Genomic DNA, 22438 nt, shown 5'->3' on the forward strand with positions numbered 1-22438 from the left:
AATATTTTAGAGCTTTATTTTGTAATGTGGCTAATGCCATTATGCATGTGATCTGGATACCCAAAGCCCTAGCTCCCTAAGAATTTTATCTTCTCCTGATTTGTCATATGATAGATTTTAGGTCTCAACAAGAAGTTCTTCAAATATGAGCAGTGAAAAAACTTATAAACACCTTGATGGAGACTATTAGATCAATTATGAAATGAATGACTGACTGAAACATCAGTAGTAACCGCACAAGTCACAACAGGGCATGCTTAGACTTCTCATTCATATCTCTTACCAAAGAAAGACAATCAAAATCAGCTTTCAGATGAACAGGTAGAGTGAACTTAAGCACACACCTCATGAGATCATGAAATGGGTGCTGAAGATCAAAATGTGAGACTCGAGTGCACCACATTGTACTTAATTTTATGTCATTTCTGAGCATGATCATTTAACATAAAAATGCACAAATAGTCACTTGACACATAAAAAATCCATATAAATAACAGAGAGAGAGAGAGAGATGCAGTTCTTGACGATATGATGCATTAATGCAACAGAAGGAAGTCAAGTGTGTTGTATTATGATGGAGGGTATGTGTTGGATTTTGTACCAATCATCCTCATCCTCTTGAAGCATTTCCTTGAATTTATTTGGCATCCTTACTACCTCCAATTTCTCGAGTGTTGTGACGAATTTCAATCCTTCAGGAAGCATTCTTAAGCTTTCACAATTCATGATTTGTAGATGTACAAGACATGGCAGTGCTCCCATCTCCACTCTCAATTCTTCAAAGTATAGTAGGTGAAGAAGTCAAAGGTATTGAAGTCTTCCAAACCCTTTTTCAGTGAAATGATATCCGGTGGTTTTATTGGTCTGCTCATAACTCAATGTTAAACTTTCCAAGTTTGGTAGCATTTCCAAAGTTGGAATTGGATCTTCTTCCAACATAGACCCTTCCAACCTCAGCTTCCTTAGATTTGGTGGGAATTCTTCACATTTTGGTAATTTCGTTAGCCCTCCTGATAGATTCAATTTCCATATGCTACGGCAATAAGAAAATGCTGATCAGTCATAATCATGGGAAGGAGCAGGAATAAACTAAAAGTCCAATTGCAAGCATTGAAGGTGATCCAATCTGGATATTAAAAACTGATGTAACGACTTGAAATCAGAACTGTTGATGTTAAATAAATGCAATTTTTGAAGACTTGTCAATTTTGATAGAGCAACTTCCAGCTGCAACCCTTTTCTCCACTGAAGCACTAGAGTTGAGAGATTCTTCAGTCCATCCACTCGCAAAGGTTTGTCATCGTGCGTAATACCAAATGAGTAAGAGGCAGTGAGACACAGACAAAAAGTCAGTTGTTCTATCTTCCACTTATTCCAGCATTCCGTGTCCCCATCAATCTCAAGTATCTCAGGTGAATTAGATTCCCTATGTCTCTGGGGAAGCTATCAATAATGACACCCTCAAGCTCTAGGACCCTAAGAAAATTGAATTTCTTGCAAACAAACTGCAACGTGACAATGGATTCATCTGGATATGATGGTCTCCATAAGGAGAAGGCACGAAGATGTGGACTTCTTTTGCATTGTTGCATAGAAACATACCTGTCACAAGTGAAGTGGATGCTATGTCTGCGCATTCGATGATTAGAGATTAGTGCCACCATAGAAGTGGAAGAAGCGGAAGAGGAAGAAGAAGAAGAAGAAGAATAAGAAGAATCCCCTACAGAACTTCCACCATCAAAAGCACAAAGGAAATTCTCTTCTTTTGCCTTCCACAAGCATAGGTCTCGCATTAAGTCAGCATTTTTGGACTTTCCCATTGAAGGTCCTTCGACCCACTTGAACCAATGACCTATTAATCAGCTCAAGCAAGTATTCTTCTCCTATTTCTTCCTTTGTTGTTCCTTGCCCATTATGCCGCACAAAACCTTCTGCTATCCACGTTTGAATCAATTGCCTTTTGTGGACTTCGGTGTCCTCTGGGTAGAGGCCAAGGTATAGAAAACATGGCTTCAAGAAATAAGGTTAATCATGGTAACTTAAAGACAATATCCATGAAACACCATGTTGTCCTTGTTGTTGGGCTTTGTTCAGGTACCTGCTAATGTCTTTAGCCACCATCTCCCATTCTTGAATCGACTTCTTCCCTGCTAGCAAGCCTCCAAGTACAATAACTGCTAAAGGCGGACCGCCACAATTTTTTATCATGACCCTTCCTAACTTCTCCTTATCTGCTTCTGGAGGGTACAAAGAAGAAGTTGAAGCAATATTCTTCCAAAGAAATGTTTTTTTACAGAACAATTCCCAACTCTGTTCATTGGTCAAACATGCAGGTTCGTGAAGAAAGCCGAATGGATCCGCATAAAGAACCACATCTTTGATTCTAGTTGTGATCATTATTTTGCTTCCCATCTTTCCTTTAGGAAATGTGGATTTTAGAACATCCCAAGCCTCGGTTCTCCATATATCATCAAGGACCACCAGATAGCACTTGTCTTCCAATAGCTTGCATAGCTTCTCCTTCAACTCTCCATCATTCAAAGTCTCAAGTCTTGTTCCTTCATTTAGATTGCAAAATGGTTCTTACTGGGAATTGTTGAGAAACAAAACTCCAAGCGCAACAATCAAAATGACGCTTAACATTAGCATGATTGTAAACCTTTTTGGCAATGGTAGTTTTACCCAAACCCCCCATCCCAACAATGGAAACAAGATGGGGCCCTTCTTTATTGATCAACTCTGTAACCAATACCTTAATGTTGTCCTCTATGCCAATAGCATCTTCATCATCATAGTGTGGATGGGATTGTCTCAACTGTCGCTGCCTATCAATTGTTGACCTCATTTCTTCTCTTTGGTCAATCCTCATGAAGCCATACGTTTCTATGCTGCGAGTGGTGTCCTGGATCTTGGATTGAAGCGTTTTGATCTCCTTCGCAATTTTGTGAAGTTGTATATATTTCTTTGGATTGAAGGAACTTGCATACTTTGCTTTGGGAATATAGGTCTCTATGATATTCTCTGCATCGTAAGCAAGATCTCTGATTTCTGCAATCCAATTACGAACGCTTTCACTTTCATCTTGTTTTGCATCTACATCTTTTAAGAAGTAGTCTATCCTCTCCATCTCAACTTGAATCTTATAAACTTGATCAGCCGTCCCACCTAAAAGGTCTGCTTCCTGTATCAGCAACGCACCAAGGTATTGCGAAAGAAGTGGCACAACTGCCGAAGCCATGTTCTGCAGTTACTGTAGACCAGTTAGCTTTTTTTGCTCTTAGATCTTCTTCAAATGAGAGCCCCTCAAAGTCAAGGCGATATGATTTTTTTACAAGCTGCAAATATGTTTAATATGTTCTGCAGCAACTGAGCTGTTGTTGGCTTATGCTGGTAGTTCTTCTTGGAAAGAGAGCCCCTCAAAGTGAAGGAATTCATTTACAAGTCACTAGTATGTTCTGCTGTTGACCTGTTGTTGGCTCTTTGCTGCTGGATCTTCTTCAAATTGCTGTTCACCTGCTGTTGGCTCTTTCTTGCTGGTTCTTCTTCAAACCAAAGCCTCAAGGCGCTGTTTTTCTTGGTGGTAGTTCTTCTAGGAAAGAGAGCCCCTCAAAGTGAAGGAATTTCTTTACAAGTCACTAGTATGTTCTTCTGCTGTTGACCTGTTGGCTCTTTGCTGCTGGTTCTTCTTCAAATTGCTGTTGACCTGCTGTTGGCTCTTTCTTGCTGGCTCTTCTTCAAACCAATGCCTTCAAGGCGCTTTTTTTCATGGTAGTAGTTCTTCTTGGAAAGAGAGCCCCTCAAAGTGAAGGAATTTCTTTACAAGTCACTAGTATGTTCTTCTGCTGTTGACCTGTTGTTGGCTCTTTGCTGCTGGTTCTTCTTCAAATTGTTGTTGACCTATTGTTGGCTCTTTCTTGGTGGTCTAAGCCTTCAACGTGCTGTTTATTCTTCTCAAAAAATGAGATGAAAAGAAATTTTTTTTTTTTAGGAGTATAAACCACTATGCTTTCTGGGGATTACAGGGTTTCCTTGAAGTATAAACAACTCAAGCATGCTGTCACAACAGTGAGTACAAAGCAAAGTTCAATCCCAATCCCAATCCCATTACATGAACAAAGGTCTAAAATGCAAGTTGATGAAAAAATATATAGAAGAGGGTTGTCTGAGCAAGCAGGGTATTCTACACCCTCTCACATTGATTATTTCAATAACTATTTTCTTTCTTTAAAAAAAATAATATAATAATCTATGAGAAGGCACAGTGTATGCCTTAGGCTCAAAGATTCTCAATTGGGTTGTTTTAGGGTCTTAGAGGTCCCTACTGTTGGGATTCTTTCCGACTCAAATATCTTGGAAGCACTTTTTTTTTAAATTTGTCTAAATTTATCCAGTTTTCTCATTATTGCAGCTTCAGAATCCCCGTTTCCAGGATACTGGTCACCCTCAAATTTGAGTATTGTCATTGTCGATAAGCAGAATCAGACGGATTCTTGGTCTCTATGAATTTGTCTGGATAAATTGCGTTCTTTTTTTTCTGGCAATTAATCTGCCAGCCCAAAATTTTTTGTAGATGTTCTAGTTCAAGAAGCGTGTATTCTGAGAATCAATGCTGTTGAGAAGCTTGCCATTTCTTTTCTTCTACACTAGCATTCATGTTTGCATCCCCTGTAATTATGTGTTTAAGAAGCTGGTTCTTCAAGCACCTTCAAGCACCTTGTTTGAGGTGCATGTAAGCTTAGGAAAAGTTGAATCAAGACGACAATGTCATATGCATCCAATGTGATTCTGAAGTCAGAAAAAGTGTTCCTTTGAACATCCAAACACCTTCTGGGTTGTATGTAAGCTCTGCAAAAGTTGAAATCCAGGCACATACACCAAACCAGCTCTTTCAGTCAGTAGTATAGGCTGAATAGCTAATTAGCTACACGACAAAAGATCATGAAAAGCATTATTGGTGGGTTGTTTGAAAGTAAATTTTGGAGTTCTAAATCATGTAGCTCAAACCAGACTGTATTGTTCAGGAAAAAACTATAAATATGACAGTCCTATGATTTGTAATAGTTTTGAGATCTTCCAATGGGTTCCTGCCCCGCCTCTTTGAGACCAGTTCCAAGGCATATGCCTATGCAGTGACACATACACAAGACAAGAGGAGGTGATGGGTCAAGCCTGAGACTAGGAATTGCAGAACAGAGAAACGAAGAAGAAACTATTTGCGTGGTATTCGGCCAATGACTTGCAACTATATTATTCAACTATACTTTCTGTAAAATGGGATGATAGTTTTATACCAGAAAAAAAAAAAAAAAAAAAAAAGGGAGAAAAAGAGGAAAGTGTCGAATTCAATATTCATCACCTGGCTCTTCCTTATGTGAATTAATATTGGATGATATACTTACTTAATGTTCTTGAGATCACTAATAAGTGACAAATATTCATGGGAATTGAAATATTATTTAAGTAAAGACCGAGTAAAACATAGCCTTAATAACAGCGTTCTAGGAACAGACAACAAAGGCAGATAATAAAACATTTACACTCAAATCATTCATTAATGACCATGGAATATAAAACATGGGACTGACTTTTATCAAATAGTATTTTCCTCACTCCAACCTAACTTCATACCATTGCACTGAACCGAGTCCTCCGTCGATCTCAAGTTCACAGACAGACTTTACAAGGTGAGTAACAGCATCATCAATAGTTTTAAATCTTGCAAGGTCTGGGGGCAAGGCATTGCCAGGCCAATTTTCAAGCCAACCTTTCAACCTGGCCTTCAACTCTTCTTCTGAGACAAACTCCTCACTCTTCCCAGGTTCCATCAAGACATAAGTGTCCGTCTGTGAATATGCTCTTCTCCTCCTCGCAGCACAAGTCTGATTATATTTTCCAATCATTAAGAAAGTATGTAGGCATCAACTGCAATATGTATTTGGGATGGATCATGAAAATGCAGTGCTTATAAAATCAGTGGCATCTGCATGCCATGTTTCATGAATTTCAAAAGACCTCCTTCCAATTAGATTTAACATTGTGATTGGTTACAAGAAATGCACTAGTCTGTTGACAACCCCGATTATCAAAGAGCAGTACGAGATTTGACAATCAATCCAAATTGCTGAGAATAAACACCACATTATAGTGAACCAACATGAAAAAGAAAAGGTAGAATAAAAGGAAATTGATGCAAGTAAGGAAGCTCAAGTAGGAACAGGAGAACTATATAAATTTACCATATTCTTGTGCCTCGGCGTTTTCGGTAGTGTGGAATCAACCAAAAAGCCCATATAGTCAGAAACAGCTACAGGTCTTGAACAAGTAAATGGAGTCTGGATGAAACGTACGAATGATTGTTTGGCTGCAAATAAAGCAAGAAAATTTTAATTTGAATTAGAAAATCAGGAAAAGGAAAAAAGAGATATTGTTCTGATAAAACTGTGAATCAGCTTTAAGAGTATAAGGTTTATGCTGAGCTAAAATGAAAAAAAAAAAAAAATGCACCACCTGTTTACAGCTTTGACTTACACTAAGAAGCATGAGAATGGGAAAGTGAGGGACGAGAGAATCACCCAATGGAACTAGATTGGAAAACTTCTATCATCTTTATTGTTGGTGTACGATGTCTTGTATTCCGTCACAGTTTAATCCAGGGAGTACTGGTGCAGGCGCCTCGACAGGCAGGACGGCAGTCCCGCTATATATTTGTAGCGAGGGGTTCTTTCTCGATAATGCAAGAAATATTGACAGGTGTGAGGACGAGTGTTGTAACTCTATTCTCCATTGATAGTGAAGCAGAATCTCATCTCACCGAGGACGTAGGCAATCTTGCCGAACCTCGTAAACCACTGTGCATTATTTGTTCTTGTTTTTCCATTATCTTTTGCATCGTTTTAGGGTTCCGTTTCCACATTTACACCTTAACAATTGCAACTAAAACTATGGTGTATCTACCAATGATTTAAGGTGTTGACAATAAATTAAAATGGCTGACCCGCAAGGAAATGGATGAATTCCTAGTTGTTCAGAGTCCCAGATTATTAATTTACTGTAAGAAACATTAACATAAAGAAGATATAGTGAAAACATCATAGGTAACTTCCATGCTCCTCAGGCACTGTGGAAGCAACTTCTTCCTTTCAAGTCCAGTTCCAACAACTGAGAATAAATGGTGAAGAAGAAAACATATTCTCTTATTCAATAACCTCCTTTGGTTCACATCCATAGTCGAACTTAATAATCAAAATATCAAATGGGTTGATTTCAGAAATCTATGAAACTTAAGTAAATATAAACTGCAAGTTCAGACCTTCAGTTCTTGGACTCCATAAAACCTCCACAGAAATTCCTTATATTACCCTAACCACGAATCCATTAATAAATAGCCTCTCTATCAATAATCTACCACAAACCCAACTCATTTTAGCTCTATCAGAATCCCACTGAGGTTTCGATAAACGAAATCTAAACGAAACAACAAAAAAGCAAAACCTAAAGTGCAGAAAACCAAAAGTTAATAGGACAGAACATTCAAAAGAAATTACCGTCAAAGCTGTGAAGTCCACTGGTGAAGATAAGTTTCTCCAAAGCTCCTTCCATCGACTTCAGAGATTTTGCAGCTTTCAGCATTTTTCATAAATGTAATGGAAAAATCATAATCAGAGCAGGAAACACATTACAAGCTACACCACGTACTAGAGCCGGACATGTGAGAGGAGAAGATGAACCGTTCCTTTATCTTCTCAATCTCCTTTCATTTACGAAATTGCCCCTCTATTATCAGAATCCAAAAGGACCAAACCCAATATTCTAGCATTCTACTTTCGTCATTACAAAACGGGAATAAATCTATTTTTATGATTTAAGAAATACAAATTTATTAAATTAATTTATATGCCCTGTGCCTGGACTTTTTTTTGTTTTGGTAGTCCCTGCGCCTAGACAAATGAGGGACATTGAGGGTAATATGCCCGGCCCACCTCCCATTAAATGGGAAATGATGCTTTGATGATGCTTTCTTGTTTGCATTCATTGATTTTTGCACGTGTAGAACCCACACTCTCTCACAGATAAGAAACGTTAGATGCATCTTTAGCCCATGTAAGGAGACACATAGTGATCAATGCATGAGATTAATGATACAAATTTAAGACCATAACTAAAAATCAGGTCGGGATGTCTTGCTAGGAATCTCAAATGTCCTACATATTATTTTATTTAGTAATTTTGGATTTACTTGCATGTCTAGAGAGATTTTCTATTTAAATTATTTAGTTCGTATTTTTATTTGTATGCTTAAGAATGAATATTTGGTTATTTATATGATTTGATAATGGTTTTCAAAATCTTGACACTATAATAGTGCTTGGAGTCAATTGACTTTCAATTTCCAAATCCGTTGACAAATATTTAAAATGCCATCTACTTCGAGGTCTCCTCCAAACTCTCCTCGTCTCCCTCCTCTCCATTGTTAGCTCCCCTAAAAACAATCTTATTGTCTCCTCTTAAGGCCTTTCCCCCACCACTTTGATTCCTCCTTCCCCCAGCTTGAACTCCATCAATACAACAACACATTTCAGCTTTATTCCAATTGAATGGGGTCGGCTACATGGATATGTGGGAAAAAAAAAAAGTTTGGGACATCCCACTCATGAACAATCGGCAATCCAAATCTTAACCTCTCACGCAACTATGTTAAATATCATATTTGAGTGAAGAGTTAACTTTTTGATGTCTCTTTTTACTAACTCTTCAATATCATTTTTTGCTTGCCCCTAGTTCTTTTTTCGCTCTACATCTAGTCACTCATTCGTATTGGTGCATTCAAAGGCTTCATTTAAACATGCACATACCATTGTAACCGACATTCTCTTAACTTATCATAAATTGGACCAATTCCCAATTTGATTATAACCTTATCATTTCTTACTATATGAGGAAGCAAAACCGGCCCGTCCAATCATAATTACTAGTTGTTCATCAAATTGGAATCACTGAACTTTAGGAATGTTGGTTCGTTTCGATCGGGCTGAATTGGTTTTAGTCTAGGAATGAGAGAGATGAAAACCAATCCGTTAAGGAACTTTGGTTTTCAGTGGATTTCGATTTCAATCCAATTTGATTTCGATTTATCAATATTGAGTTAATATCGGTTTGATTAGTTTATTATTGACCTTGGACCATAATGAGATTTTATATTCATAACTTGTAGTGGTAAAAGATTTGACAAAAACACATTAAATTTATTATTAAATGTGGTTTATCAATGAAAAAAAAAAAGACAACTAATATTGAAACAAATGGATAACTAATTACTAAGAAGATAATTAATATTGAAATCACAAAATGAACCCTACTGAATCAAAATGATTATATGGTCGATGGAATGAATCATGAAAGCCAAAAAGATTCTTTGGAGATGGTCATACTATTACATTTTATTAAATATTGACAATTCAAAAAAGTTGTTCCTACAATGAGATGAGCATAGTATGATGGCAATTAGGCCAATCATTCATTTAAATATCAAATTTATTATTTTATTTTATTTTTTATAGTGAACAAGTAAATCAATAGAAGCATCGTTACAATATACAAATCAATCTATCTATTCATAACATCATATCATTGATTTGTAACAATTCCTCTTACAATAAAAATTATTATCACTAATCTATAAAAAATGGATAATCAATTCACCAATTTATAATTTCACAATAATTTATTTATTTGATCAGTTATATTTGGTTTGGTTTGGTTTGGTTATTGGTCGCTTTGATTTTGATTGTTTTTCAGCTGTCCCAACATACCTCAGTCCAAAATCATTCCAATAAGGATTTTTGTTCGATCCAGGTTTTTTTTGTTTGTTTGGTAGATTTTGATATGTTTTATCGGTTCGGACTAGGTTTTGACATCCTAAATTAAATAGTTATAGTCCTAACCCAAAAGAACCAGACTCATTTAGGACCCGGCTCCCGCTCCGAATTGCACAGCGATTAGCGAAGCGTATAAATATAGGTAGGGATTGGACTTTGGAGAAGAATGAAGATTAGGAAGCCAGAGGGTCGTTAGTGATGGCGCGAAGAGCAGATAGAGACGGTTATTGGGGCGGGGAAAACGCCGAAAGCGTTGGTGAGCCTTCCCCTACCATGGTAAACTCTATGACCAGAAACCCTAGTAGTTCCCATTCTCTCGCAAACCCTACTCTCCTCTCTTTTCCGTTACTTTCCTTCCCATTCTTCTCGACAGAAAAAGGAAGCGGAAGGAACGGAAAGAGAAGGACGACGCAGAGAAAAAAAAAAAAAAAAGCAACATGATCGTCTCTTAGCAGATTCCAATCCAAAAACCTTCAGCCCTTTCAACCCTTTAATCCAAGGTATCCTGAAACAAAAAAACCCGTCTCCTGTTTCATTTTGTCTTCAACCATCTTTCTTGAATTGTTTTCAGCCAGAATTTTTTGTCCAGGTTTTGATTTCACTTATCTTTTTGTTGTTCTATTCAGTAATTTTGACTACGTTAATCCTTTTTGACGAGGGGAGGGGTGAGAGGGGATTAATCAAGCGGTGGGCTGTTCTTGCGCCATTTGATTCAAGCAACGGGCTGTTATTGTGTGTTTTGATCCAAGTGGGTGGATTATTGATATCTTGGGAAGGATAAGGGGTGCTCTGATTGATTCGAGTAAGTTCAGTAGATCCTGTCGTTATTATGATTACTATTATTGTTGGTTGATTGATATGAAACCATTATTGTTTGTGGTTGTATTAGCTGACAGAAAATGTTTTATCACCGATACAATGCCTGAAAAACAACACATTTTTATTTTCATGGTAACTGTTGTATTGGAATTAATTAAATTTAGATGAGATAATCTATCAAAAGACTGCAAAAGAAAAGAAAAGAATGAGGGCTTGGAGGGAAATCTTATTTTTTGGAACTACAAATGAGGAAATAATGACCATAGTTGTTCTGAATTTTAATTAGTGTGTTCCATGAACTCAAACGTAAAATTGAACAAATTTGAATTTTATGTTGGTCTTCCCTTGTCAACCTTTTAAGAATTTAGAACAAAAGAAATGCTTGAAACATTTGGAAAATGAGCTCACTGGTTGTTCCAAAACCTGGGACAGCATCATGAATTCAAGGAGAGAGAGTAAATTGTGACCGCATAGGACAGATATATGATCAGTTAGAGTGCTTTTCATTCACCCATTTTCTCCTTTTACAAAGGAGAAATCTTTTTTGCAACCAAAGTGGTGAATTGAGCAGTCATAACCTTATTTTCCTTTTACCCATTGTCTTATTCCTAATAGTTCTCTATGTCAGGGGTAGAAAAGGATTTTAATCTCACTGAAGAATAAGTTTGTTATACTAAAAGAGCAAAAAAAAGTAAAATGCACCTTTTTTCAAATGGCCCAATTGAAACTTGAAAGTGGATGTCTCAGGTTGTTACTTTTGTGGTATGCGTGTTTCTTCATCTGTACGTGTATTGGCAGGTCCAATTATCTTGTAGTTCATTTTGTTCTAATGTGACTGGATAATTGATAAATCTGGATTTCATACTATATGGATTAAATTACAAATTCATTTTTTTTTATAATGTGCCACTGTATTTATGATTCTTTGTACTAATGAAGCCATCAATTTTACTGTGAATGATTTATTTGGCTTTGTGTCTTCACTAATGCAGTTGAATCTGAAAACCACCAATGGCATCATGAAATCTTCAAAATGAGATGGCATAGGAGGCTGGAGGAGGCTTGCATCTGATCAGATAGGTACAATTATGGAATCTGGACATGTGAATGGGAGTAGAAAGCATTTGAAGACATATACTGTGGCTACAATTGGTGAAAGTGATATTTCTGCCCCAGATGAAAGCGCAAATTCTCCATCTTCATCTTCTTCATCAAACACTTCATTGGATGATTTCTTCTGTGTGGATGGAAGTCATGGTACCAAACTTGAAGAGGATGCTCTTTTAGCTACAAAGGGTGTTTCTAGTGACCGATCTCCAAAATCTTTGGAGTCTTCTGATCAGGGGTCACAAAGCGATACATTCCCAATAGAAGTTACTGTCATTTCTCCAGATTCAAGCTTGGATGGTTTGTCAGTGACACAATCCCCTCCAATCCAAGTGATGGGTAGATCAGTAGAACCTGATCCGTATAGAATTCCATCTTCTGTGTTTGCAAGAAGTAAGTCCACGACTCCAATGGAATGGAGTGTTGCTTCCAATGAGTCATTGTTCAGCATCCATGTTGGAAATAATAGTTTCTCCAGAGACCATATTTTTCTGATGGGTAGATCTGGAGAGCTGGGTAAGTCAGGAGAGTTGATAAACTTTCCAGACTTTCCAATTAGCCCACCTCCAGTAATGGATGGTGACAAAAAAACTTACAATGATGTGAAAAAGAGTACTGAATTGCGGGGAGGCTTAGGTGTAACTGAAGCAGCCGCTGAGACCGTGAAGGAAGTTCTGAGGGTAACTGCAGAAGATCGCAATAGGCAGAAGACGACTCCTGCTGATGGGGTCCATTATTCCTCTAGCCATTCTCACCGTTCTGACGGGAGTGGAGCCAGCATCAGTTCTTTTGCGTTTCCAATGTAAGTTAAAATCACTTATTCCCTATGTTGGCACATACATTTGTAAAATATCTAAATGTGCACGAGGGCAGTATGAGGGAAAAAAGAATCCTCCATTGGTTTGTGCTCTATTATGATATATGTGCTTGTATACTTCGTGTGTGCTCTATTATGATGTATGTGCATGTATACATACATTTGTGGATGTATATGTGTATGTGCCCGTGTTTGCATTCTGCTATGTATTATAGTATGTATGCACGTCGGGTGTCTAGTTTTATACATATGAGTGTCGATATGCATGTAGTTAAACATGTATCCTGTATGCAAATTTTTATAAAATGGCGCACATCTTATCGTGTGTGTGAGGGGTGTCAATTTGGAGGCCGAACCGAAAAGACCGACTGAACTGAACTGAAAAATTTAAATTGGACTGACCGAACTCATTGGTTCGGTCTTGATTTTAGGAGAACTCGATATCGGTTTGTTTCAGTCCGGGCTGATGAGACCAATCGAATTGACCAAAACCTGGGGACTGGGGGGAAAGAACCGATAAGAGAAACTGATCAGACCAATGCCTAATTGGTTTCAGTTTGTATTTTAAGGACCTATTAGTTATTGGTCTGGTTTTGGTCTGGACCAACATATGCTAAAGGTGGTCAGTCAGCCCGACCAAGACCAAGACCGATACCGAACCAAACCAAACCGACCATTTGACACCCCTACTTTGTGTGTTGCAGAAAGAAGAGGTGTGCATGGCCATCCTGCTACTGTACGTGGCCACTCTGCTACTGTTGTAACTGTAGTTGGGCGTTCTGCTACTGTTGTAACTGTAGTCGAGCTTGCAGCCATTGTTGTAAATGTAGTCGGACTTGCTGCAACTGTTGTAATTGTATTCGGGCTTGCTTCTACTATTGTAACTGTAAACGAGTCAACAACTATTCTTGTGCATCTTCCACGTATGCTTCTCACTCTCTACCTATTCTGTCATATACCTAGTTATGTGTGTGCCCTATGTGCCATTCATTCGTTGAGAAAATTTAATTTGTCCATGTTTAAATTATCTAGATATAAATTATTATCTCAATTTCTTTGGAAATTTTTCTATATTTCATTTTCTTTCATTAGCCAATAAATTATGGAGAAAGTTTTCCGTCACTCAAGGTGAAGATAGAATCTCTTCGTCCAAGGTGATTTGACCCTGTGATTGGATTCCTGGAATAGTGAATGTCATCATTGATTGCCACCCCTATTTACGAAGGTCTGGAGTACCCTTTCTCAGCCCAATCAGAGGGGCCAGATCCCGTGGATTAAGAGGTTCTCTCTTCACCTTGGGTGAAGTGAAACTCGGTCCATAAATAATACTCAATTAGTGGTTACCTGCTGTTCATTCTAGCCATCTGAGATGTCCAGCTAATTCATATTTGTTTTTCGTAGTTTGACAGGAGAAGGAGGAAGAAGAAGTAGCGACTCCGGGAAGGCAGACTCTGAGCAGCAAACACTAAAACAGCCACAGCCAAAGCCAAAGCCACAGCCACAGCCAGAGACTCCAGCATCAACTCCAAATGCAAGGGGGGGCAAGTGGTTTCCTTGCTTCTCTTGTTGCCCATTCTGTTGTTGAGAGAGTATTTTAAAGGTTTCTCATTTGCTCCCCATAAACGAATGTCCTGGGTGACTTCACCTCCTTACCTACAAGCCTGTTTCGCTTTCCTGTAGGTTTTTAGTGTTGTCAAATTGGACCTCACAAGTATGTCACATGGTCCAAGTGTGAAGGCTTCTAGTTGCGGTTCCTCTCTTCCACTGTCACTCTAGCTGTTGATCAATCAATATGGCATCATATTCATCTGTCTTTGGGTACAGATACAGTTTCTTCTCCCATTTCATGCTCATTTCAGTTGTTTATGAAAGCAGTTGGCTTTTTGTACTGATGAGGGCAGGATGTGGAGATAGATATTGTCTGATGGCGATGGTGATGACGACAGCGATGGGAACAAACTGGTATCTGATTCTTCTTGTGTTTTTTACTGCACCTCGAATGGTATTCTCCATGTATGATTTCTACTGGTGCTGTATATTTGTTATTGATACATACATTATAGTAACAGAGTCATTCATTCACCCATTGTTGTCGTTTATCACTGTTTTATTTGATTTTGTAGTTCATATTAGGGTGATTCAGTGGACCTTTGAACTTGTCCAGTCCATGTATACAGCATCAAGATTTAATGTAAGCAAAATTAAAATGATTAACAGGATGAAGCTTTACAGAACTTGTGGCTGTTTTAAGGGGTTGCTTGTGCTCTCTTTCTCTCTGTGGCATCTCCAGTGCAATTCCAACCCCTTCCCCTTCTCTCTCCGGCTGCGTTTGGTTGCAGGAGAAATTAAAGGGAATGGAAGAGAAGTGAAGGGAAGTGAGGCTTTCAAATGTAAAGAATAAACTTTTGCAGTTATTTTCCGCATGTTTATATTACTTCAAATCATTCTACATTTGGTTAAAATCCACTTTACTTTGCGTCGACTTACTTCAAACCATTCGACATTTGGTTAAAATCCACTTTACTTTGTGTCGGATTTGAAAAGTAAAATAAATTATAGAGTACATTAAAAATAATTATTATTAAATATGGTAATAAATTTAAGTTATTCTTACAATCATGTTGGATAATGGACAATAAAGTTTTCTCTTTTAAGTTTAAAATTTTCACTTTCCTTTCCTTTAATTTTCCTTACAACCAAGGATTTAGGGGATGGTATTGGAATCGGTATCGGTATCTACCGATACCGATCTGGATCGGATCGGTGGATATCGGTCTATTTTACCCCTGCTTTTTTTAAAAAGTACTATTTTTTTTTTCCATTTTATCCCTGAAACGATGTGAAACACCGATCCGGATCAATCAGGGATTGGGGATTGGTCTCAGTTGATACCAATCCTATACAGACAATAAGAGACCGATACTTAAAACCATGCTTACAACTAACAGAGCCTTCAAGGTTGCTTTCTAATACTTGGTCCTGAAAGCTTAAGCTTAATTATACTTTATTGGATGAGTTGAAGTTCAACCATTTTCCAGAAACTACTTTTTTTTTTTTAATAAATTAATTTTTTTGTAGGAATTTAAATAAATTATTTTAAAGCATGAATAGTCCAAAGTCCAAAGTCCAAAGTCCAAACTAGCCCAGATTAATAACATGAGCGCTGTAGCAATGCCAGGCCCCAGCCCATTTCTAATCAGCTGGGTTTAAAAATAAACTGTTTTTAAAATTCAAACATGGTAAGTACCCATTAAACCCCATGAAGTACATTGAAATTGCAAATGACTCCAGAAAACCAATTACGGTCCACCTAAGCAACCAAATTGAACTGCAAAAAAGAAAGGAAGAGGTCCAGTATAGACGAGCTAAGTGAAAACTCAGTCCTTAACCAAATTGGCCCTGTGAAGATCTAACCGATTCACTCCGATTTATGACTGAGTTTGAGAAATTTTCACTGATTTTTACGGATTCAAAATCGATTCTGAGTTTTAATACCCTGATTTAGGGGTGTCAATGGGCCGGTTTGGCCTGGTTTTTGTCCGGGTTGAATTGGTTTTGGTGTGAGACTGATGAAACCGAAACCGAACCAATAAGGAAATTTTGGTTTAGGTTTCGGTTTCGGTTTCAGCATGGTATATTTTTGGTTTATATTTGATTTCTTGTATCGGTTTGGTTTTAGTTTCAGTCTGGGTTTGAGTTTGATTTTCCATACAAACTTACACAAAACTTCATTTTTAAATGAATTTTGGACCGTTTTCGATTTCTTATCGATTTGATTTCGGTCTCAGTTTGAGTTTTGAGTCAATTTCAGTTTGGTTTAGGGTCCATCTGGTTTCCTGTGTGGTTCTGTTTGTGAGGGGTTACAATAATTCAAACAAAATCAGCTCAATAAATCTTTGGTTTGGTTTGGTCCGGGATGGTTTACTGGTTTGATTTAGGTATTGACACCCCTACCCTGATTAGACACAACTAGGAAGATTTGGACGGTTTTCTTTCATAGCTAAAAGTGGTGTACATTAGCCTGTCCGTTCAAGAACCCAAGCCCAAGCCCAATGAAATAATCTAAAGTCTAACTGGGCCCTGAGAACCTGAAGTAGAAAGTCAATTTTGTAATTTTGTCCGCCTTTCTCTGGTCTTTTCGTAATTTTGCGTATTAACAAGAGCAACTACTAAGTATAGAATTTTACGCGGGAAACATGTGGATTGCTCACTTGCCCACATTTTTTAAATTGAAGAGTTTGAAAAATGAAAAGTGCCCCCCGCTAACTTTCAAAAGCTTTGGCTGCTAGAAATGATTTTAGCGGGTAAAAATTCGAAGTGTTTTCTTGCCGCCAACTTGGTCAAATACATAAGGAGGCTCCTTACTCCGTCTCTTATCTATTGTCTTTAGGCTGCGCTGTATTATCTGGTTTTTTCTCTTTCACTCGTTCTCTGAGAATCTCTGGAAATCTGAGAGAGAGAAAGTGAGGAGAGGCACAGAGGAAATGGAGAAAAACAGCATCACTCCTGATGCTATTTCTACTATTCTAGTGAACCCATCTCCTGGATCGTCATCTGAAGTCCCAGAACTCATTGTTCAGGTTGTCGATCTCAAGCCTGTCGGCAACAGATTTACGTGAGTTCTATCTTTCGGATTCTGTGTTAATATCATTTTTTTTTTTTGGGTGTATGAATCTGGTTGTTGTATGTTGGATCTGTATTAGCCCTTTCTACGGCTTCAAAAATTATTTATTTTGTTGGATTGTAACATATTTGGATTCTGAAGGTTCAATAGGGTTTTAGATCTGGCTTCTCTGTTTCATATTGTTGAATGAAATCCGTAAATTGCTTCATTTATCCATCTTTCTTATCCTTCCCCTTCCCCCTCTCATCTATAACCTGTGGCACATGCCATTGTTCCAATCATCGGGCTTTGAGCCGACCGACTCTCCCTTCCCCAGCACTGGTTAGGCACAAAGATATCCCTATCCCGATCAGCAACTGACTGAGATGCCAGAAATGTGAAATCTCGTCTGCTCACTTTTTACTATCACCAGATCATGACATTTTCCTCTCATGTGACTCTAAGATGTGTTGTTCGTTTTAGATCATACTGTTCTACTGTAGTGCTTTTTATGTTGATTTCCTTCCTTTCCCAGTACCTTGATTGGTTTGTTTTTCTCTCTTTTTTCGTTCTATTCCTGAAAAATCTCGCTTTGAGGCTTCAATGCTCTTTTGAAAGGTGTTACATATTTGATCTGTCTATTGTTTGCAGATTTATGGCTAGTGATGGAAAGATGAAAGTTAAGGCCATTCTTCCGTCCAATATGTCAGCTGAGATCGAATCAGGAAATATTCAGAATCTAGGGCTCATCCGCATTCTTGACTATACACTCAATGTTATTCCGAATAAGTCTGAGAAGTAAGAGACCATAGCCAAAATAACACGAAACATATTTATAGATTTGTATGTACTGTTCTTGTTGACAAGTTTGGGTTTAAAATCTTTTAGGTATCTGATTGCAACAAAATGTGAGGTGGTTTCTCCTGCACTTGAAATGGAAGTCAAGAGTGAAGTGAAAAAGGAAGATTTTGGCATTGTTTTGAAGCCAAAGCAAGAGATGGTTACTAAATCTGCTGTCCAGATTTTGCATGAACAACATGGGAAGTGAGTATTTACTTTTGGCCTGTGTAGAGTCAAGATTGTGGAAAGAACCAAGACAATAAATTTCATTTTGTTTGAAGAATGAATTTATTTACTGAATCTGATGAAATAGAAATTAAATGTATGTTTGATTCACACTAAAGCATTAAACCTTGAATATGGAAATTTATTTGAAGCTTACTTCTCTTTTTGAAGACATAATTTAAGATGCCAGACTTCTCTTTGTTATATCCTAGCTAGCTTTCAGATGTGCTTGTTGATTTTCACCATTTTGTCTCTATTGTGATTCTTCAGTATGGCTCCTGCTGCACGGATGGCTATGACCCGAAGAGTTCATCCTCTTGTTTCCTTGAATCCTTACCAAGGTAACTGGACCATAAAGGTTCGAGTCACAAGTAAAGGTAACATGCGGTCTTACAAAAATGCTAGAGGAGAAGGAGTTGTCTTCAATGTTGAATTAGCGGATGAAGATGTATGTAATCATTTCATTCATGCATTTGATTTACTTCATCAGTGCTGAAACTATTTATATGTTTTTGTTGTTATTTATATTTTTAAAATTATCATAGTAATAAGTACCAATGGTGCAGGGAACTCAAATACAAGCAACAATGTTTAATGATGCTGCAAAGAAGTTCTATGACAGGTTTGAATTGGGAAAGGTTTATTACATATCTAGAGGAACCCTCAGAGTTGCCAACAAGCAGTTTAAGACTGTCCAAAATGATTATGAAATGACTTTAAATGAAAACTCTGAGGTGGAAGAGGCAACTGGAGAAGCTACTTTTGTTCCTCAAACAAAATTCAGTTTTGTCCCAATTGATCAATTGGGGCTGTATGTTAATGGGAGGGAACTTGTAGGTATAGCTCTACTCTGAAACCCCATTGAATTGAACCCTTTTAATGGTCCTTTAATCCTTTTCTCATATTGCTACATACATTAGCTTTCTTATTCAGTGTTCTAAATTTCCAGATATCATTGGAGTGGTTCAGAATGTTTCTCCTACTTTGAGTGTCCGAAGAAAGATTAACAATGAGACTATCCCAAAACGAGATATTACAATTGCTGATGAATCGTAAGTGGATACCCATTCATGTAATTGATTTTCCTCAGAAATCTTTTCATTGTATAAGATTTTGGAGACTTGAATTGCAGGAAAAAGACTGTTGTGGTATCTTTGTGGAATGATCTTGCAACCAATATAGGGCAGGAATTGCTAGATATGGTGGAAACAGCTCCTATTGTAGCAATAAAATCCCTTAAAGTTGGAGATTTTCAAGGTATAGTTGATGTTCTATGCATGTGTAATAATTCAGCTGGTGATTTTAGCAAAACCTCAAGAGTCCTGTTTCATGTCATATGCTTCAATTGCTTCTGCAGGAGTATCTTTGTCTTCTTTGACCAAAAGCTCTGTATTGCTAAATCCAGACATCCCTGAATCAAAGAAACTCAAATCTTGGTAAGTCAGTGCAACTTTGTTTATCCTTTAGTAATTCATCTTAATTTCCTTTGCCCACTCATCCTTTGTGTTATAGGTATGACTCTGAGGGTAAAGGCAGTCTAATGGCTTCTGTTGGCTCTGGTTTGGTCCCTACTTCAGCAAGAACTGGAAGATCTATGTACTCCGATAGAGTGTTCATTTCTCATATTACTGGTAATCCATCTTTGGGTGAAGACAGCAAGGTATGTGACATGTGTTATAAGTTCTTCAATGGAAAATTTTATCCCCCACTCCTATGAGGTCCATTAACGGTGTTTCACCCATGCATATATACTTGCATGTGAAAATGCAAGGACTTTTGATAAGAATAAAACTTGTGGGATTAACCATCATAAATGGTCTTGTTGACTTGAAATGGTTGAGTTCCTCAGTGTCTGGCTATTAAGATTAAATAGATGCAAGGCAGAAGGAAAATTCTTTCCACAAAATGCTATGAAAGATGGAGGACATTGCCCACTCTTTTGGTAGAATTTGATGACATGGTTCTGCTAATCTGGGCATATTTACTGAGTACACCCTCGCCTTTAAAAATGGGGGCAAATTCACTAAATTCATAACTGAATTCTTTTGATTTTGCTTTGCATCCAGTTTGAGTTTTTTATAACCTTTTTGAATGAGATCAACAATGGAGCATTTTTGTTTTCTGGGCAGCCTGAGTTTTTCAACTTAAAAGCATGCATTAGTTTGATAAAGCCTGATCAGACAATGTGGTACCGGGCTTGTAAGACATGCAACAAAAAGGTGACTGAAGCTGTTGGATCTGGTTATTGGTGTGAAGGATGCCAGAAGAATGATAATGACTGTAGTTTGAGGTTGGAAAATTCAAGCTCTATGATCATCATTGTAGGGTAAAACTTTGATTCTGTTCCTTTGAGTCTCATCCTTCTTTCTGTACTTTTTGCAGGTATATAATGGTAGTCAAGGTTTCTGATCCAAGTGGTGAAGCTTGGCTTTCTGTTTTCAATGAACATGCAGAAAGAATAGTAGGGTGCACTGCCGATGAGCTTGATAAGATGAGATCAGAGGTAAACTATCCAATAACTTGTAGGGGTATTATCTCCATTCACCTGTGGAGGGCTCACTTCCACGGCAGGCTCATTCCAATGTATTGTGGGCCTCATCAAAAGTGTGCTTGTGGAGCATATCAATTTTTTTTTTCTTCTACAGATTAGCATCTGCAAACACAATTACAACCGACTATTTTTTTTGCATTCATGCATCTCTTTTGGCACTCAATTTGTAGCTTACTTGTTTAAATTCAAAGACTACCCACCACTTTTTTTTATAGCACATTTAACAATTCTTTTTTGTCCCCCCCTATCAGGACATGGATGCATACAATTTAAAGCTGAAAGAAGCCACTTGGGTCCCACATTTGTTCCGGGTTAGTGTTGCACAGAATGAGTACATGAATGAGAAAAGGCAGAGAATAACAGTCAGAGTTCAGAGTTTGCTTGATTTTGCTGCTGAATCAAGATACCTGTTGGAAGAGATATCCAAGATGCAAGTCTCTTGAACATAATTTAGTCTACTTTGTTTTTTGATAATCTCTGCTACTCAACCTTGGTTATCACCATATTTGATAAAATGGTGTCTTTGCACCATGCATGTGGTTCAAGCTCAATTTAGAGGTGGGTTTTGGGTTCTTACTAGTCATGTATTCTCAGCAAGTGATATTTAGGTGGTTACAAATTTCCTAGTGAAAAACAAAGCTATTGTATATAGCTCTCCTTAATGTGTTAGTTTTTAAGCAGGCTTCTATTGGACATTTTTCTAACAAAGATTGATCTGTTCTTGCAACAATGTATCAAGAAAGGGTGGAAAATTAATTTGATAGCTTCATGAGCAAGAAATGTTATTACCCACTTCCTCACCATTTAGTCATGGTGATTAGATTAGTGGTTGAGGTAAGCAATTAAGTTTCTCATGATTTGTCAATATCTGAAGTATCTGTTCATGAAATTGAACAATGTCTAGGGCACCAAGCCATGTGGTTGCTGCCTGTCTATTGTTCAAATGATTCAATTTCTGGGCTATATGGCAATTTTCTAATGGTTTGGTTTGTCTATTTGGTATGATTAATGGATCAGATTTTATTTGATCACACTAATTAAGTTTTTTTCACTAACCCATCATGATTCATGACTGGATATGGTTACCTACAAATCAGTGATGTGGAAGAACACTGCTAATTAGCTGCAGCCCATAATTGATCATGGAAAAATAATAGACATGGCTGTTCCCTCCTCACATGGCAAATCACAGATTGCACGGCACCCATTCTTTTAACATTAAATAATTAATAAATAAAATATAATAATAGACATGAAAGCAAAACCTTGTTGACAATGTCTATAATTCACTATCTATATCTCTTTAATTAAAAGGCCCTACTTGGGCAGGGGGCCACTCTGTGCTTATGTCTTGATATGTCATTCTTACATCATTATTTTCTCTCTTTTCTCCTTTGAAGAATAAATGATCCTTTAATATATCACGTGGAAGAATGATTTGGCAAATCTAATCGTTGAATAAGAAAGGCATGGTTTGCATTGGTCGATTGATAATTTTTATAGCGAAACTCAATCATTTACCCCTTATGTATTGATATTTTTCTTTTGTATTTTTAGTTATTTTTAATCATTTATTTGTTTTTTGAATAAGATATTATAAG

At 37.5% G+C, this 22438-nt stretch overlaps 4 protein-coding genes across 10 annotated transcripts; 2 read left to right on the top strand and 2 right to left on the bottom strand.

Annotated features, from left to right (window-relative positions):
* Nucleotides 1-402: 402 nt before the first annotated feature.
* On the bottom strand, nucleotides 403-3724 carry LOC122076299 (probable disease resistance RPP8-like protein 2). Its single transcript, XM_042641614.1, is given in 4 exon segments — nucleotides 403-802; nucleotides 1603-1720; nucleotides 1803-2566; nucleotides 2568-3724. Coding segments are annotated over 4 exon segments (1800 nt in total). The 5' UTR covers nucleotides 3239-3724; the 3' UTR covers nucleotides 403-555.
* Nucleotides 3725-5434: 1710 nt separating this feature from the next.
* On the bottom strand, nucleotides 5435-7751 carry LOC122076783 (protein CHLORORESPIRATORY REDUCTION 7, chloroplastic). The gene is made up of 3 exons (XM_042642327.1): nucleotides 7545-7751; nucleotides 6237-6361; nucleotides 5435-5879 (listed from the first exon to the last, which is right to left on the bottom strand). Exons 1-3 carry the CDS (start codon nucleotides 7627-7629, stop codon nucleotides 5607-5609), a joined length of 483 nt encoding a protein of 160 aa, XP_042498261.1. The 5' UTR covers nucleotides 7630-7751; the 3' UTR covers nucleotides 5435-5606.
* A 2285-nt stretch (nucleotides 7752-10036) lies between these two features.
* LOC122076782 lies at nucleotides 10037-14704 on the top strand. Of its 7 annotated transcripts, XM_042642324.1 has the most exons (6): nucleotides 10043-10375; nucleotides 10502-10677; nucleotides 11687-12603; nucleotides 13323-13541; nucleotides 14020-14218; nucleotides 14299-14704. In XM_042642324.1, exons 3-5 carry the CDS (start codon nucleotides 11783-11785, stop codon nucleotides 14201-14203), a joined length of 1224 nt encoding a protein of 407 aa, XP_042498258.1. In that variant the 5' UTR covers nucleotides 10043-10375; nucleotides 10502-10677; nucleotides 11687-11782; the 3' UTR covers nucleotides 14204-14218; nucleotides 14299-14704. The 7 variants fall into 7 exon arrangements, with proteins under 7 accessions (XP_042498255.1, XP_042498258.1, XP_042498253.1 ...); XM_042642321.1 differs by having other exon boundaries at nucleotides 10037-10151; nucleotides 10539-10677; nucleotides 14020-14704; XM_042642319.1 differs by having other exon boundaries at nucleotides 14020-14704.
* Nucleotides 14705-16979: 2275 nt separating this feature from the next.
* LOC122076780 (replication protein A 70 kDa DNA-binding subunit B) lies at nucleotides 16980-21564 on the top strand. The gene is made up of 12 exons (XM_042642316.1): nucleotides 16980-17233; nucleotides 17873-18019; nucleotides 18110-18265; nucleotides 18557-18734; nucleotides 18853-19123; nucleotides 19236-19338; nucleotides 19419-19543; nucleotides 19644-19722; nucleotides 19799-19946; nucleotides 20416-20576; nucleotides 20669-20789; nucleotides 21089-21564. The coding sequence occupies exons 1-12, from the start codon at nucleotides 17103-17105 to the stop codon at nucleotides 21278-21280; spliced, it is 1812 nt and encodes a 603-aa protein (XP_042498250.1). The 5' UTR covers nucleotides 16980-17102; the 3' UTR covers nucleotides 21281-21564.
* The last annotated feature ends 874 nt before the right edge of the window (nucleotides 21565-22438 follow it).

Source organism: Macadamia integrifolia, chromosome 4 (assembly GCF_013358625.1).
Source record: "Macadamia integrifolia cultivar HAES 741 chromosome 4, SCU_Mint_v3, whole genome shotgun sequence".
Taxonomy (NCBI): domain Eukaryota; kingdom Viridiplantae; phylum Streptophyta; class Magnoliopsida; order Proteales; family Proteaceae; genus Macadamia; species Macadamia integrifolia.